This window comes from Trachurus japonicus, chromosome 24, assembly GCF_045865225.1.
Source record: "Trachurus japonicus isolate A0001 chromosome 24, Traja_1.0".
Classification (NCBI taxonomy): Eukaryota; Metazoa; Chordata; class Actinopteri; order Carangiformes; family Carangidae; genus Trachurus; species Trachurus japonicus.
Genome location: NC_140930.1, coordinates 2,847,384 through 2,863,273, shown reverse-complemented (window position 1 = coordinate 2,863,273; position 15,890 = coordinate 2,847,384). Strand labels below are relative to the sequence as shown.

General features: G+C 41.2%; 1 protein-coding gene across 1 annotated transcript in view; it reads left to right on the top strand.

The window, feature by feature from the left end:
- Positions 1-15,890, top strand: part of cnksr3 (cnksr family member 3) — a 43,237-nt gene that overhangs the window by 19,539 nt on the left and 7,808 nt on the right. The window contains exons 3-6 of the mRNA XM_085770747.1: positions 5,775-5,977; positions 8,726-8,813; positions 12,713-12,754; positions 15,299-15,418. Of these exons, the coding sequence (XP_085626873.1) occupies positions 5,775-5,977; positions 8,726-8,813; positions 12,713-12,754; positions 15,299-15,418 (453 nt within the window). The remainder of the gene's footprint in view (positions 1-5,774; positions 5,978-8,725; positions 8,814-12,712; positions 12,755-15,298; positions 15,419-15,890) is intronic.

Here is a 15,890-nt window from a genome sequence, read left to right as displayed (position 1 = left end):
AACACAACTACCAATGGATTACATCATCATAACTGTGAGAAAATGACCTTTCCAGCTGAGATCCTGACTGATTTGCATATTGTTGAGCTCTGAACTCTGAAGCTCTGAAGCAGACTCCATGAGCACCGTGTGGACTTCACTGTGTGTGTGCTGTGTCTCTGTGTGTGTGTTTGTTTTTCTACAGTCACTTTGCATGTGTTTGAATCTCTGGTCTAGAAGCTGGAGTCTCTGTGGCCGGAACGACGTCACTAATGTTCATGTGTCTGAACTGTTGTGACTGTGACGTCAGAACACTCAAGTCATATAAACACTGATACGTGGTGTTTAAAGAGTTAACTCAGCTTTTTGGGAGACATTTTTGCTTTTTTTTTCTAGAAAATGTTTAACTTTTTTATCTAGATTTTTTGGGGGGTTTTTTTTTGAGAATTTTGACCACATTTTCCTAGAAATGTTTAAATGTTTTTGGAAAAATTGTACCACTTTTTTTCCCAGAAGTATCTCTACAATATTTCCAAAAATTCACGCCATTGGCCCTCATTTTAAATTTGTACAATTGACTAAAAAAGTAACGTTCTTCAGTCTCAGAACAAATATATTTGTGTATTTCTGGTGTTTGCTTTAAAATAGAGGTCGACCGATAGTGGATTTTTAAATTCCGATATAATAACGATAGTTTGGAGCAGGAAAAAGCCGATAGCCGATTAATTGGCCGATACCCCCCCCCCCCCACGAAAAAAAAAAAAAATTATTATTTTTTTTTTTTATTTAATTTTTTTTTTTTAAATAATAATATATAGCTATTAGCTAGTGTAAAACTAAAGGATGTGGGACACTGAATCATCCCTGGACCCTGTGAGTGACGAACAGCCGAACTCCACACGTGAGTTTGTTTACACTGAACAGCTGTAGTGACGTGACGCTGCAGGAGAGGAGACTGTAACTAAACAGGACGTTAGCTCGTGGTGTGGTTACGCCGTACATTAACAGGTGACTGTTTCACTACAATTAGCCTACTGTGTGGAAAACCCATAGCCTGTAAAAAGAAAAACCACGCTGTAATGATCGTGATCGAGTTGGACGAGTGTGTTTGGAGCTAACGGGAGGAGAGAAAAAAGAGAGCGAGACGCACGTAGCGGCCGGGATATGACGACCCCGTCCCCGCTGAGGAGGAACTCTGCTGTTATGGAACAGGACCTAAACCAAGTCGAGTAGAGCCCATAGAGCCCAACTTTGTAGTGTAAAGAGCCATTATTGTGCGTCTGCCCCAACTCTGAAGCTGAAGCGGCCTCTCTCTTCCTCCTTCCCGTCTCTCTCTAGCTGTCCTTTCAAAATAAAAGCACAAAAAGCCGGAGGGGAAAAAAAAAAAAAAAACACTGACTCGTGAGCTGGTGGCGGTGAGATATTTAGCGTGGCAGCCGCCACCACATTATCTATGCAGGAACCCTTATATGATTAAGAGAAAATACTACAGTGTTTCTCATTAAATAACAAGAGAGTTTGGTTCCAGTCAGCCCCTCCACCTGCCGCCTCTCTCTTACTGCGGTCGCACCGCACCTACAGTACCCTCACCTGGGTCACTTCTCCGCTGCTGCTGCTTTACGCTGTCTCTCTCTCTCTCCCATGCTCTGTGTGTGAAGAGCAGCCCCGCCCCTCAGTGATCAGAGAGACAGACAGCGGCAGGGAAGAAGCAGTTTATGGCGCTGTGGAAAAAACTGCAGCCATCGGCCACTATCGGAGCCAAGTTCCGCTGATTCCGATAGTTTGTAAAACGTCCCAATCGGCGCCGATTAATCGGCCAAAACGATTAATCGGTCGACCTCTACTTTAAAATGTTGTCCAATGGGGGTCTGTGGTCTAATTTATGTAAATTTAGGGTCATTGATATAAAATAGTTTGAGAACCACTGTCGTAGATGATAAATAACGTTATCCACCGCTCCATGGATGATGATGCACATGGAGGAGAGGAGGGTTAGAGACACAGAGGAGGAGACACCAGATCTGGAGAGTTCAGATTTAACTGCAGCTGGATTCTGCTGCTGCGTCTTTTCTACTGTAATTGTGTTAATTTGTTGAGGTTGAACGTTTTGGTTCTGGTTTTGGCTCTGGTGCCAGAGAATGTAAATAAAATGCACTCAGTTAAATCTCAGTCAGATGTGTCGGCGTGTTGTTGGCTGCAGGAAACTGAGGCGCTTCATGCTCCAGTCAGCTTCTACATCGTGATCATGTGGTCGATGGAGACGGGACGATGTAACGAACAGAGGTCATCAAACTGCTGCTGATTGGCCTGAACGCTGTCAGAGGTTTTAGTTTAATAAATGTTTAGTTTAGTTTTTTAAATGTTTATCTTATGATCCAGTGTTTAACATGTATCTGACCCAACAGAAGAGCAGCAGTTCAACAGAGAGAGAGACAGTTAAACAGTCAGTCAGTCCCTCACTCAGCTGTCTGTGAGCCTCGGTCAAAAGGAGGATTTACAGTCGGTGCTGAGGTTTAACTGGTGCAGCTCTGATCAATAGGATCAATAGGATCAATAGGATCAATAGGATCAATAGGATCAATAGGATCAATAGGATCAATAGGATCAATAGGATCAATAGGCTCCAGCAGCCAGACACAGACACAGAGGAGAAAGGACAGGATGACAACCACCACCACCTCTGTCCAGTCGGCTACTGACAATGATGATGATGATGTTGTTGTCAGTTATTCTACCGTCTGAAAACAGGAGCTGGTTTCACTTTGAGTCCAATGATTCTGACCGTCGTGTTTGTAGTTTCATCTGAGCAGGTCGGCTACAGCAGAACAACAACACCAACGCTTCATTTGGTTTCCCTCACGCCACCAAAAACTTTACTTTAAAGGGGCAACGAGGAGTTTTGTATTTGGTTTTAAAAGAGTCTGATATTAATGTGGATGAATCTACGTTACTACTTGTTAATGGATCCATTTTAGATAAATACATTGTTTTGTCTTTATAGTTATTTAGTGGTCAGTTCGCTCAGCATTTCTTAGTTTCAGTTTTCCGGACGCTGCCCGGCGGGTCATGGGAATACCGCCGTCGGATCGCTGGTTGTCATCGTTTATGGTGGGAAGTTGGGAACTACGACGGTATCTGATCGTCTTCCAACCTCCGACTTTCATTCTTGATCAATGAAAACATTCTTGGTAAATGTTTTCACTTTCGTCCGTCTTGCGCCGGTTCAAGAATTTCACCGTGCGCGCTGAGGCTCATGGGAAATGTAGTGTGAAAACCTTAGCTTTCTTTCCCTTTAACAGCTTGACCGTTTACATCACCCATCCTGACTGGAAAGAAACGTCTTTCTGAATGAGTCCGTTCGGATTAAAACATTTCCAACCGACGTGCTTTACTGACACAGTTTTATTTGAATCAGCATTTAATTATTCATGCCCATGTCAACACGGCTGCTGTCTATGGGTCAGAGCAGCTGTTGAAGCAGAGTAGTTTATCTCAGTGAGTATTAATGTTGTTATTGGTGTCGTTGTTAGTGTTTAGTGTCATTGTTAGTGTTGTTATTGGTTGTCAGCATCTAAACATTGTGTATTAATTCACAGTGAGCAGATGAAACTGGATCAAACAGGAAGAGTCTTTCCTGTATTTGTGTGTTGATGTTTGTCACCGAGGAAAAAGCTGCTTCTCTAACTTTCCTCCTCTGTTCCTGGATGTTTACTGCTGCTGCTGCTGTGTGGCAGGTAGAAAGTGTAGAAAGTGTGTTTATGGTGTGTAATGTGTGTGTAGTGAGTCAGTGGATCCTCAGCAGCAGCAGCAGCTTCCTGTTCCTGTTCTCCGGCTGAAGGTCGGCTGACGCGTGGAGGAGGAGGAGGATGTTGATGGATGTTGTTTTCAGGCTCAGAGTTCAGTTCACTGTTCTGTGGTGTGGAGCAGGAAACAGATGTGACCCGTCTCACCTGTCACACAGACCCCCCGCTCTTCCCCTCACACACACACACACACACACACACACACACACACACATTCAAACACAATACACACAGAGGAAGAGGCGCTGCAGTTTTGTTCCAGCAGTTTCCGTCGGTCGTCACAGGATCAGTTTTCTTCCACCAGAGACTCTCTGAGCTTCAGGGTTCAAATCTGTCAGAGAAACGTTAATAGAGACAGAAACACCTGAGGCTGTTGTTACGTACTAGTTTACTGCTCAGTAATGTCTCATTACAGCATTAAACTGTGGCAAATGATCATTTTTACATATTAAAGACAGAAAATCTGATCAGAACTAGTGAGAACACATCCCAGGTATTGATCAGTGTTAGTTTGTCGTAAAACGGCAACAGAAGACTGTATTTAGTGCAGACCGCTCTACGGACTACAGTAACAGGCAGTGGAGCAGCTGACACAGGAAAGGGCGCCATGTAGTCTGTCTGGTTACAGATTTATTTTATAATAGTTTTACAACAGACTGCTGATTTCTTGGCATGAAACGCAACATTTTAAATAAGTAGAGGTCAGATACTTTTCTCATGACACAATTCAATCGGATCTCGAAATAAAACTTGAGTCCCATTCACTTACATGGAGATTTTTTTCTGATACGAGGTCCCATGGCGACGTTACTTCCTGCTTCCGCTTCGGCTCTCTGTTACTGTGCGTTCACACCAAAAGCTTCCAAAGCGTCAAAAACGCTCGAGGGTAGGCGTCAGACAAGACAGCTTCCAAAACGGCAAATATTTTCAGCCGCTTTGGCCGCTCGTCACGTGACTGACGTCAAAGTTCGATCGCGCTGGTCATTGGGGAGACGAAGGACAAAAAAGAGCTGCTGATCTGATCAGTTCTACAGACTGTTTTTACTGGCCTATTTGTAATAGAGTGGAAGCACCCTTGACTGTTTTGAATGCGTGTTAAAGGTGTGAAAGTATTTTGTATGGATGTCTCATATGTATTGTCTTGTGTATGCAGTGGCTCCTAACCCTAACCCTAACCCAAAACAAATTTCCCTTCGGGACAGTAAAGTCCAATCCAATCCAAAAAAGAAAAAAAAGGCAGCCAAAGGACGTCTCTATTCAGTCTAAACCTGGTTGTGACTCGTCAGGTGATCCATGTGTTTTTACAGAGCTCTGAGTCGACAGGTGGAATGTCACTTTGACTCCACATGTTGTTTCTGGCTCAGAGCGCCGTAGCCGTGGCGCCCGAGGCCACAGGCAGCAGCCAGTTCACACTGTCAGAACAAAACCTCCTCAACTTATTTATACAGTCTGGAGAGAGATTGATTGATTGATTGATTGATTGAAGGGCTGGGAATCTTTTACTATCTCACGATTGGATTCGATTCTGATTTTTGGGGCTTCGATTCGATTCAAAACGATTTGATTCATAATGTTTCTGCTTCAGTCTGTCGGTGTTAAAGGATCCTCATGATCTACTCCAGTCTGCTTTACAAGACAGAACGACTGAAGTGTCTTTTTCACATTTATTGAGTTTTAAACATTTATCCATGCTTAGATGGAATTGTTGAAACTGTTGCATAAAAGCAATATCACATATTACTTAAGTAACAAAATTAAAAGTGCCTCTTTATTAAAACAACAGTGCAGTTAAACATGCTGCCTTTTAAATTCTAAGGAAACTGAGGCCGACAGCAGCAGATTGGTTTCATTTTTGGGACATTTTATATCGATTCTGAATCGTATTAAATGAGAATTGCGATTCTTATGTGAATCGATTTTTTGGCACACCCCTAATTGATTGATTGATTGATTAATTGATTGATTGATGATGTTTGACTGTTTGTGTACCAGAACCAGGGCGTGGAGTCGGACCAGCTGAAGACCCTGGTGGGGAAGATGCGAGCGGCTCATCACGGCCTGAACGGCGCCGTGACGCAGCGCAGGAAGAACCCGTCCTACCACAGCAAGAACTCCCATCAGCCCACCAACGACTTCCTGACCGCCGTGGTGGAGCTCATCGCCGCCGCCAAGAGTCTGCTGGCCTGGCTGGACAGGTGGATACACACACTGATACACACACACTGATACACACACACTGGTACACACTGAAAGACACACACGCTCAGTTATTAGCGGCGGCCCCTTGTTAACACGTGTGGCGTCCGTCAGCTGTCGGTGTGTGTGTCTCTTCTGGATTCTCTCGGCTTGTTTCAGCTTGAAGAACATTCCTGCTTCACTGCAGCTGTCACACACACACACACACACACACACACACACACACACACACACAGACACCTGACACACACACACACACCTCAGCTCGGCTGCAGCAGCGTCTCAATGAACACGACTCACTTCAATCAAACACATTCAACTTTTAGATTTTTGGTTCAGATGTGAAGTCATCAACCATGACACCTGAAACCTGAAAAACTAAGACTAAGGCCCTGTCCCAATTCTCCCCCTAGCCCTAAATATTTGCCCTAACCCTACCTTTTGCGCGTTCACGTGTAGGGGTAGGGTGTCCCATTACTCTAGGGAGGAAGGGGAAGTGCGATTTTGCCCTTAAAATCAGCCCTCAAAATGTAGTGAGGTCCGATGCGGGAAAGTGAAAGATGAAATTACCCGTTGTCACGCTCGATCGCCGTTTAGACAAATCTGAAATGCTTGAAGAAACATTACTATTTCTCTCTGTGTGTGTTTTGTGTCGCTATGTGTGGTATTTATTGGGGGAATCACGGTGTCGCGTCAGTGGCTGCAGCTGACAGGGACAGCTAACGGCAGCAGCAAAGCTAACGGCAGCAGCAAAGCTAACGGTGGTAGCTAAGCTAACGGCGGCATCAAAGCTAACGGTGGTAGCTAAGCTAACGGCGGCAGCAAAGCTAACGGCGGTAGCTAAGCTAACAGCAGGACGTCAGCTGTTAAAACCCTCCCATTGTGGGACACGACATGAAACTACTCCAGTTAGCTCAGTCATGTTGGAACTCAGATATCCGCTGGAGAAAATATTTTTTCATGGAGCGTTTATTGAGTCACTGAGTTATTAACCCTTGGATGCATGAGCTACCAATACCTACACTCTTCCATGAGTGGGGTCAAAAATGACCCCAATTAGAATCAATGCGTTTTTGCAATAAATGTCTTTAATTTTGGTTAAAGATGATGATTTTCATTATATTTTGGTCAACAAAAGAGTGATTTCATTTTTGACATGCTCATTTATCACTTTTATTCACATTTGATCACAAAACAATCAATCAAGTATCTAAAATGTCAAAATCCATTGTTTGTGTGTCCGTCTGTCTGTTTGACTATGGAGGACAAACAGAGAGCATTCAGTAGATCTGGGGACCATAACACTGTCAACACATATGTAAACACACCAACATCTTCTCTCTTCTCAGTGCGCAGCAGGATCACTTGTCAGGCAAGGTCCTCGGGAATCCTAGCTGGCCTCCTATAGCAGCCATGATACTTCAGATGAGAAAACATAAAAAGGACAATGTTTGAATGGCACACAAAACTACTGTATAAATTAATACGTAGCTATGTAAGTCAATTTCTGTGCATTTATATGTAAGTAAATACACAGACATGCATGCACACACACACACACACACACACACACACACACACACACACACACACACACACACACACACCATGTACATACATCACATCAACACACCATATACATACATCACATCAATAATCATATAACGGGTTAGCTTTTTTTTTACAGGGAAGTTATAGATATATTGAGAGTCTCACTCTCTACACAACAAATGCAGTAATGTTAGCTACCTTACTATACTAGCTAACATCAAAGTACTAACATTACTTTGCAGTTAGCTAAATTGTGCCGACTTTGTAACAACAAAGTAGGCTAATTTGATAACAATAATACTAACGTTATACTCTATCACAGAAAACTCATGGATGTGGAAAATAAGTTAATAAATGAAGATAATACTTACATGTATGTTGCTGTGTAAAAATGACCTCCTGGGTGGTGAGACTGCTGACATTAGATGTGTAAGTGGGACAGTAACAGTATACTGACAGTCAGTGTTGATAAGAATCAAATGTTCCTTGGAAATTCCATAGGAAATGCTTGGGGTCATTTTTGACCCCGCTTATGGAAGAGTGGGGTAGTGATACAAAAACTGCAATTTCTTAAAATTAATGAAATATTTTTTAAAAATACAAATGGCCTCATGTCACAAACATGTTTTATGAGGAATACCTGGAATATGAAATTATAATTACTTTTAATGTCAAAGATTTTGAAGAATAACAACGCATGGGGTCATTTTTGACCCCACTTATGCATCTAAGGGTTAAAGTTAAACAGGTAGCTAACCGTTAGCCCGGCTAATCTATGATAACCATGACTAATTACAAAAATTGTTTAGACTGAGATAAACAAACACAGCCAACGCAACAGGCAAGACAACAGCGGAACCGCCGGCATTATTCATGAATGAAAATAGTAGCACGCTCCACCGGTATAATTGTAAACATGTGACGTATGTTATCACGTTCACTACGTTCACTACACTAGTGGTGTCCCATTTCCATAGGGAAAGATTTTCTGCCGCTTTCCCTCAACGAGGGGAATTTACGGTTGAGGGCACTCAAAACCAAGTGGAAGATTTAAGGGGGAGAATTGGGACAGGGCCTAAGACTAAATAAAAACTATTCAATTCCTCTAAAATAAAAACTAAACTGAAACTGCTTCATCACTTGTTGAAACTAAACTGAGATAAAAAATCAAACTGAAACTCTCTCTGTCTCTTCAGGACGCCTCTGACCGGCGCCAACGACTTCACCTCCACCAAGAGCCGGATCATCCAGCTGTGTCTGGAGCTCACCTCCACCGTGCAGAAGGTCAGTCGCTGCTGCCTTTACAGCGCACACTTCACAAGATAAAAAGCCATATTTCTAACATTTCTAAAAAGGTACAGTTGCTATTTGCAGGTTTTTCCATTGAAAGGTGTTTTTTTGCGAATGAGCCGTAACTTTCGTAAAGTCTAAATGGTCTCGTAACTGTAACAGAAGGAACTTTTGTTTGGTTATTCACACTGACATGTGATTAGATTAGTTATTATCAGACTGAACCGCACGCACTTAAGTTTTATTAAAATAACGGTACGAAGTGTTTATCCTACTCTTCTTGTGAATGAAGAACAGACTTGTAACAGCGACATCCCATAGTTCTCATCAAACCAAAGCCCATCAGACTCAGTTTTAAAGAAGACAGACGTTCAAAACATCTTGCATTTGGTGATTTAACAACGTGACGATGACTCAACACAAGATCTTATCTTGTCAGACTGTGGAGGAACATTTGTGTCTTTATTATTCAATCCAAAAAATATATATTTTCAATCAAAACAAACTTCACTTCAATCAAAAAAAAAAAGTGTTTGAATGCAAAAAAACATTTGAAAAAAATTGCATTTTTTTCTTTGACTGAAAAGGTTTTTTTTTGATTGAGGTGAGTTATTATCTGATTGAAAATATTATTTTGGATTAAGGTAATCTTTTTTGTATTTGGACCATATTATAGGTAGGATATTTGTGTCTTTATTATTCAATCAAAAAAAAGAATTGATTTAAACAAAAAAGATATTTTCAATCAAATAACAACACACTTCAATCAAAAAAAAGGGTTCAAACGCAATTTTTTGGGTCTCAAATATTTTTTGCGTTCATCATTTTTTTTATTGAAGTGAAGTTTGTTTTGATTGAAAATATCTTTTTTTTCTTATCTTTGGATTGAATATTAAAGACTCTCTTCAAACTCCTCCTGACCTCGGCCTGTTTATTTATCCAGCTTTGATGATGATGATGATGATGATGATGATGATGATGCATCAGATAACAGAGTTTATGCTCAGACTCCTTCTGATGATGAAGATCGTCTTTGAGATACCACTGGTCAACAAAACATTTTCAGTCTTTGTTCAACTTGTGTTGTATCTGAGATCAGAGCAGTTCAGGGACCGTGGGAAACGCCAGATTACCTTCAAGTTCACGGTGCATTTTTACATCAGTTTGAACCAGTGAAATCCTCCTCATGCAGGGTTGCCAGGTCTGTGAGGCAAAAGCAGGCAAACCAGAACTCCAAATCTGCCCATAAAAATCCAGATATGTTGCTTTTAAAGTCCAACATCATTGCTTTAATTGTTCTATAATATCTATAAAACAGAACATAAAATACAATATGGGACACTTCAGCTCACACATTTACATTTCATTCATATACTTACAGTAAATAGTAACATATCTGTAAGTATAAGCTACTGTGTATTTACTGCTGTACCTTATAGGCTGTACTGTCAGATATTATGAATAGAGGGAGGGGCCCGTTCAATTAAATATGAAAAACCCTGACAACCTGCGACACTTTTACATTTTTACCCGCAGCAATATGGAGGTACATTTGTGTCTTTATTATTCAATCCAAAAAAAAGTTGATTTAACCAAAAAAGATATTTTCAATCAAAAAAAACTTCACTTCAATCAAAAAAACCTTTTCAATCCCCCCCCAAAAAGTGTTTGAATGCAAAAAAAAAAATATTTGAGACCCAAATAATTGCATTCGAGCACTTTTTTTTCTTTGATTGAAAATGTTTTTTTTTGTTTGTTTTTTGTATTTGGGCCAGATCTTAGGTAGGATATTTGCCTTTATTATTCAATAAAAAAGTTGATTTGATTCAAATAATAACTCACTTCAATCCAAAAAACCTTTCAATCAAAGAAAAAAAGAGTTCAAACGCATTTTTTCTTTTGATTGAAAATATCTTTTTAGTTTAATTCAACTTTTTTTTTTTTGATTGAATAATAAAGACACAAATGTACCTCCATACAGCAACACTAAGGTATGTGATGTGATGGGTTCAGAGCAGATGTGTGGTACAGTAGGAGTGCTGCAGCCCCCCCCCCCTCCCCCTCCTCCCCCTCCTCCCTGCTGACGAGCATGTACATGCAAACACAGAGCGAAGCTGCTGTAGAAAAGAAAACATCACGGAGACGTGGATCTGCTGAAAGAAGCTGTTTGACTCTCCTGACGTCGCTGTTGTTGTTGCTGCTGTGAACACACACACACACACACGCACACACACACACACACACACACACACACACACACACACACACACACACACACACACACACACGTGTCCTGAGCGCTGCTGTCAGCCATCAGGACTGATAAAGACGTTTCCACTAATGAGGTCGTCGTTACAGACGCATCAGGCTGGAAACATCATTTCTATTTATTCATCTCTTCAGTGAGAGTTCATCTCCCGGTTCTTTCTGACTTTCATTACAAACCCTCTGGTTCCTCTCAGCGGGGAACTAAACGGTCGACCAAAGTCTCCAGTCATGGAAAATGAGAATGAAAAAAAGTAAAATGTCCCAGAAAACTATTTATCAGATGGTGACATCAGACATCAGAGCTCTAGCTATTTGACTTTTTCTTTCCCAAAGAAGTTTTAAAAACAAAAACAACACGTTTTTTCGTTGTTCTATGATACATTTCTAATCATGTCAGAGATTATTTCAAGTTAATCCGTAAAGGAAGTTGTCGTGTCACAACAGCAGCGTTCATACAGACACAAAAGGAAACAGCAACCATTAAATACAACAGATTTACATAATTAAAACACTAATTGAGATAAGAACAACTTATTGCAAACTATTGATCATTAAACAGTCTTATAGCTGCAAGCAGAAAAAAATTTCTGTTTCTCTCTGTCTTACATCTTCATAGAGAAGTGAAAGAGCCACAGACTGCACATCTTTAAATCAGACTTCTGGGGCAAAATAAGGAACAACTGTGGAAAAGGACATTTCTCTGAAGCCTGAACGGGACGGAGGATGTTTTAGTGTTTGTTTGGTGTGAAGACATTAAAAAAGTCCTGTAAAATGACTTCAAGAGAGGACAGTGAGCCTTATTCCAGTGGGTTAGTGAGTGTCTTAGTGGCAGCAGGTGAAGTGAAGTGTGTGACTCAGCAGCAGCAGCAGCAGCAGCTGGATGTTTGCAGCCGTCCGTCACCTCGCTGCTGCTGCGTGTGGCTGCAGCGGCTCCGTGCTGCGTTCAGGCGTCACCCCGCCGAGCCGCGGTGCAATCATCCTGTCAGCCCGGTCACAGGGAGCTGTTATCACAGACCGCAGGAGGAGGAGGAGGAGGAGGAGGAGGAGGAGGAGCTGCTTTCTCTCCTCTGGGCTGTCATTTCTCAAATATTTGTTTTCCCGCTGATTCCTTTCTCTCTTTTCTCCCTCCCATCCCGTCTGTTTACCTCCACCTCTGTTCACACACACACACACACACACACACACACACACACACACACACACACACACACGTCTGAACGCTGCCTCGGCTTCTAAAACATGCACATATTTACATGTATCAGCTGGGATGTATAATCTCAGCCCGTGTGGCGTTCACTGACGCCTCGGCAGCGTTAGATTCTAATGAGTCTGTGGTTCCTCATGTGACTTCCACAGTTTCCTCATGTGACTTTCTTTTCCTCATTTTCATGGATAATTTGCTGTGGTCAGACTTTCTGTCAGCTCAGTGTCACGTCTTCCCCTTCAGAATAAAAGCACAAAACCACGTCTGGGATGATAAACGCTTCCTGTTTTGTTGTAATTTGTTATAAATGTCTGTTTTTTTTTTAAGGTTAAAATGTTTTTAGTTCATGTTTTCTGTATGAATGTGGATGTTTGAGTGAGTTAACGTCAGTCAGTCTGTGTCTCTGTGTCTGTAATTACAGGACTGCACTGTTTATGAGATGGAGGAGAAGATTCTGGAAGTGGTGAGTGCTGCTTCTTCTTTCTGCTCACACACACACAGACACACACAGACACACACACACACACACACACACGGTGCAGCAGGAGGAAGCTGCTCAGGAAGGAGATAAGACTTCCTGTGGTCGACCTGGTTTCTCCAGAACGATCTGATTCAGTCACTTTCTCTGGATGTGACCTCATCACCAGTTTCCTCTTCACTTCTATTAAACCGGTTTAAATAAAGTTTAAAATAAAATAAAAGCCTCTTGGTCTTAATCCTGAGCTGAGTGAGCTAAATTAATCACTGACATCTTTTAATTATAAAAAGAAGAGGTTCCTCGAATGCAGCACCTGTTGAGTTGTGCTTCCTTTTTTTTTTTCCAGTGACATTTTTAAAGGAATAGTTCAACATATAGTTCCCCCTTTTCACACACAGCTCACCATTCAATACCCACTGTGCTGTTCTTGTGCGTTGTGTGGAGGTTGAGCTGGACTCAACTTGAGTGCAGCACTCTGTTTTTTTTTTCTTTTAATGTATTTATTGGCAACCAAGAGAGAGAGTCAGAATTAATAAATCACAATCAGATTAATCATAATTACCAATACATTTTTCAATTGTTATAAATTAAAAAGTGAGAGAAACACAATGAAAAACATCAAAAACTAAACAAGCATGAAACAAACACAAAGAAAAACAATAAATGATGTGTTGCATATATAATAAACACGTAAATAAGTGAGGAAGAAAGAAAAGAGTGCAGCGCTCTGTGACCAATAGGACGGACTCTCTCAGTTTCCTGGTAGAAACCGATTGTTGTGAAAACGGAAACCAGGAGGAATTAAAACTCTCGATTGAGCCCCGACGGTTTTGTGAACCCACTATCTCTCCCTCTTTGTGTTTGCTGCTCCTCCTCTCCTTCTCAGAGAAACTAACGGCGGGACTTTCTTCGGCTTATTTGTCAGATACACAGGGCATCAATATTCACTACACAAGCATGGGGGAAAGAAACACTTCCTATGTGAAAAGGGCTAGAGGAGGAGGAAACGGCAAATAAAGATGAAATAAACTTTGTAAAATGATTTAAAAAGAACAACAACACCAACAGAAAGCAGCCTGTTGTTGGTCCCAGATAGGGCTGCCACAAACGATTATTTTGATAGTCGACTAGTCACCGACTATTTTTTTTGATTAGTCGACTAATCGGATCATACGTAAATTGAATGTAAAACATACAGCTTATCGCACCAGCATGCAGCTGCTCTTATATACCATCATTAGCTTTCAGCTTGAAGTGTTTAAGGTATGCTAACTAAAAATAAAGACAATTAAGATGATAGTTCATTAAACTTTTAATGAAACATGCAGCTTTAACTGTAGCATAAAGTGCAAACAGCTGAGTAAAATAAGGATAAGGCACTGGCCTAAACAACACCAAAATAAATACTTAAAGGTTTTATAGGTTTTTCTTTCCTTCATTTGTCTCTGGCATTAAACATAGCTACATTTAAATAAAATGAGGTAGACACCTGAAACTAAGGAATTATTCACAATAATAAAGTTTTGGTAGGCTTATCATTCAAATATAACTTGTGCTCAGTGTAAATAATAGTCGTTCTGTTAAAAAAAAATTGAATAGTTTATAAGACAATCGTCTTGTCTGAAAAAATGTAAATGTGCGTTTTTACTGTCACAGAGGGAGAAACATAGAAAGACTCAACAGAAAGTTCTGTGTGAAACTGTCAAATGAAAACAAGTGAAACTGAGGTGCAGAGAGAGAGAGAGAGAGAAGCGGTGGCGGGGGTTACACCGGTGCCGCTTGATGAGGGACAAGACCGGTAGAGAGAGAAAAGAGAGAACACCTATGTGTACTCACCTTGAGTGAGTGAGTGCACGTGTGTATGTGTGGTGGGCGGCTGCAGTGGCGGGTGCGTGTGTGGAAGGTGCCTCAGCAGTTTTGAGGGAAAAACAAAGTAAAAAAAAAACAAAACAACGACGCATCAACTATTAAATTAGTTGTCGACGATTTTAATAGTCGACGTAGTCGTGACTAGTCGACTAATCGTGGCAGCCCTAGTCCCAGATGTAAACCCTGGATCATAAACTGCTGTTAAACAGTTAAACCTCAGAGAAAACAACTGACTGAGCTTCTACTGGAGCTTGTTTTCCTGTTTTCCTGGTTTACTGGAACGTCGTGTACATCGTCTGATTCCCACGACCTCAGAGCTGCAGGCGGCGGCGGCGTCTCGTCAGCGTGAAGCGAAGCCTCGGGCTGCTGCTGAGCTTTAATGTCACGCTGCTGCTGAATGTCACAGCTACAGATCTTATTAAAGTCAAATATGAGACGAGTTGTGGTGAATGTAACAGATTAATCACATCATCATCATCTACTGGAGTTTAGAGATTTAATCTGTTTAATAACGTTGTTAATGTCTTAATGAGTCCCCGAGGCCGTGAAACCTGCTCTTACAAATACGTCTGTAGTTTCACTTTAAGCTTTTATTCAAACACTGAAACACGGTCACAGCTCAGTTCATCATCAATGATTCAAGTTGTGTTTTATTTTCAGTCTCGGGCTCTGAACGGCCTCTGTGAGCAGACGGCCCAGGTGACCTCTGACCCCTCCCGGAGCGACCTGGCCTGTCTGGAGGAGGTGATCATCACCAACATCAAGCCTGGGGAGGGACTGGTGAGTCCAGAGAAGTCATCTATTACTAATCAATCAATCAATCAATCCCATGGGTTCAGTCCTGAGTTTCCTATTGGCTCTGACAAACACAGTGACCATGTTTCCATCCACACGTTTTTATTCCCATTAGGCAATATCAAATTCTGAATGAATCTTGCTATTTTAATATGTATAGTTTGTTCTTTATATTTTGCTATTTTATTATGTATAGTTTGTTCTTTATATTCTTATACTATATGTTGTTATCGTCACTGTGTGTCTGTGTAATGCTGCTGCTGCACTGTAATTTCCCAGCTTGGGATCAATAAAGTCTATCTATCTATCTATGAATCATGAATATCGATAAAAAAGTTAATACGGTCGAACTGATCAGATTTTCTTTTGATCGATACAAAGTTTATCCAACAAATGCTGATGGAAACAGTTCTTAACCAGATAAATAAATGTCGATTCCCCTCTGTATTCCCAGCTG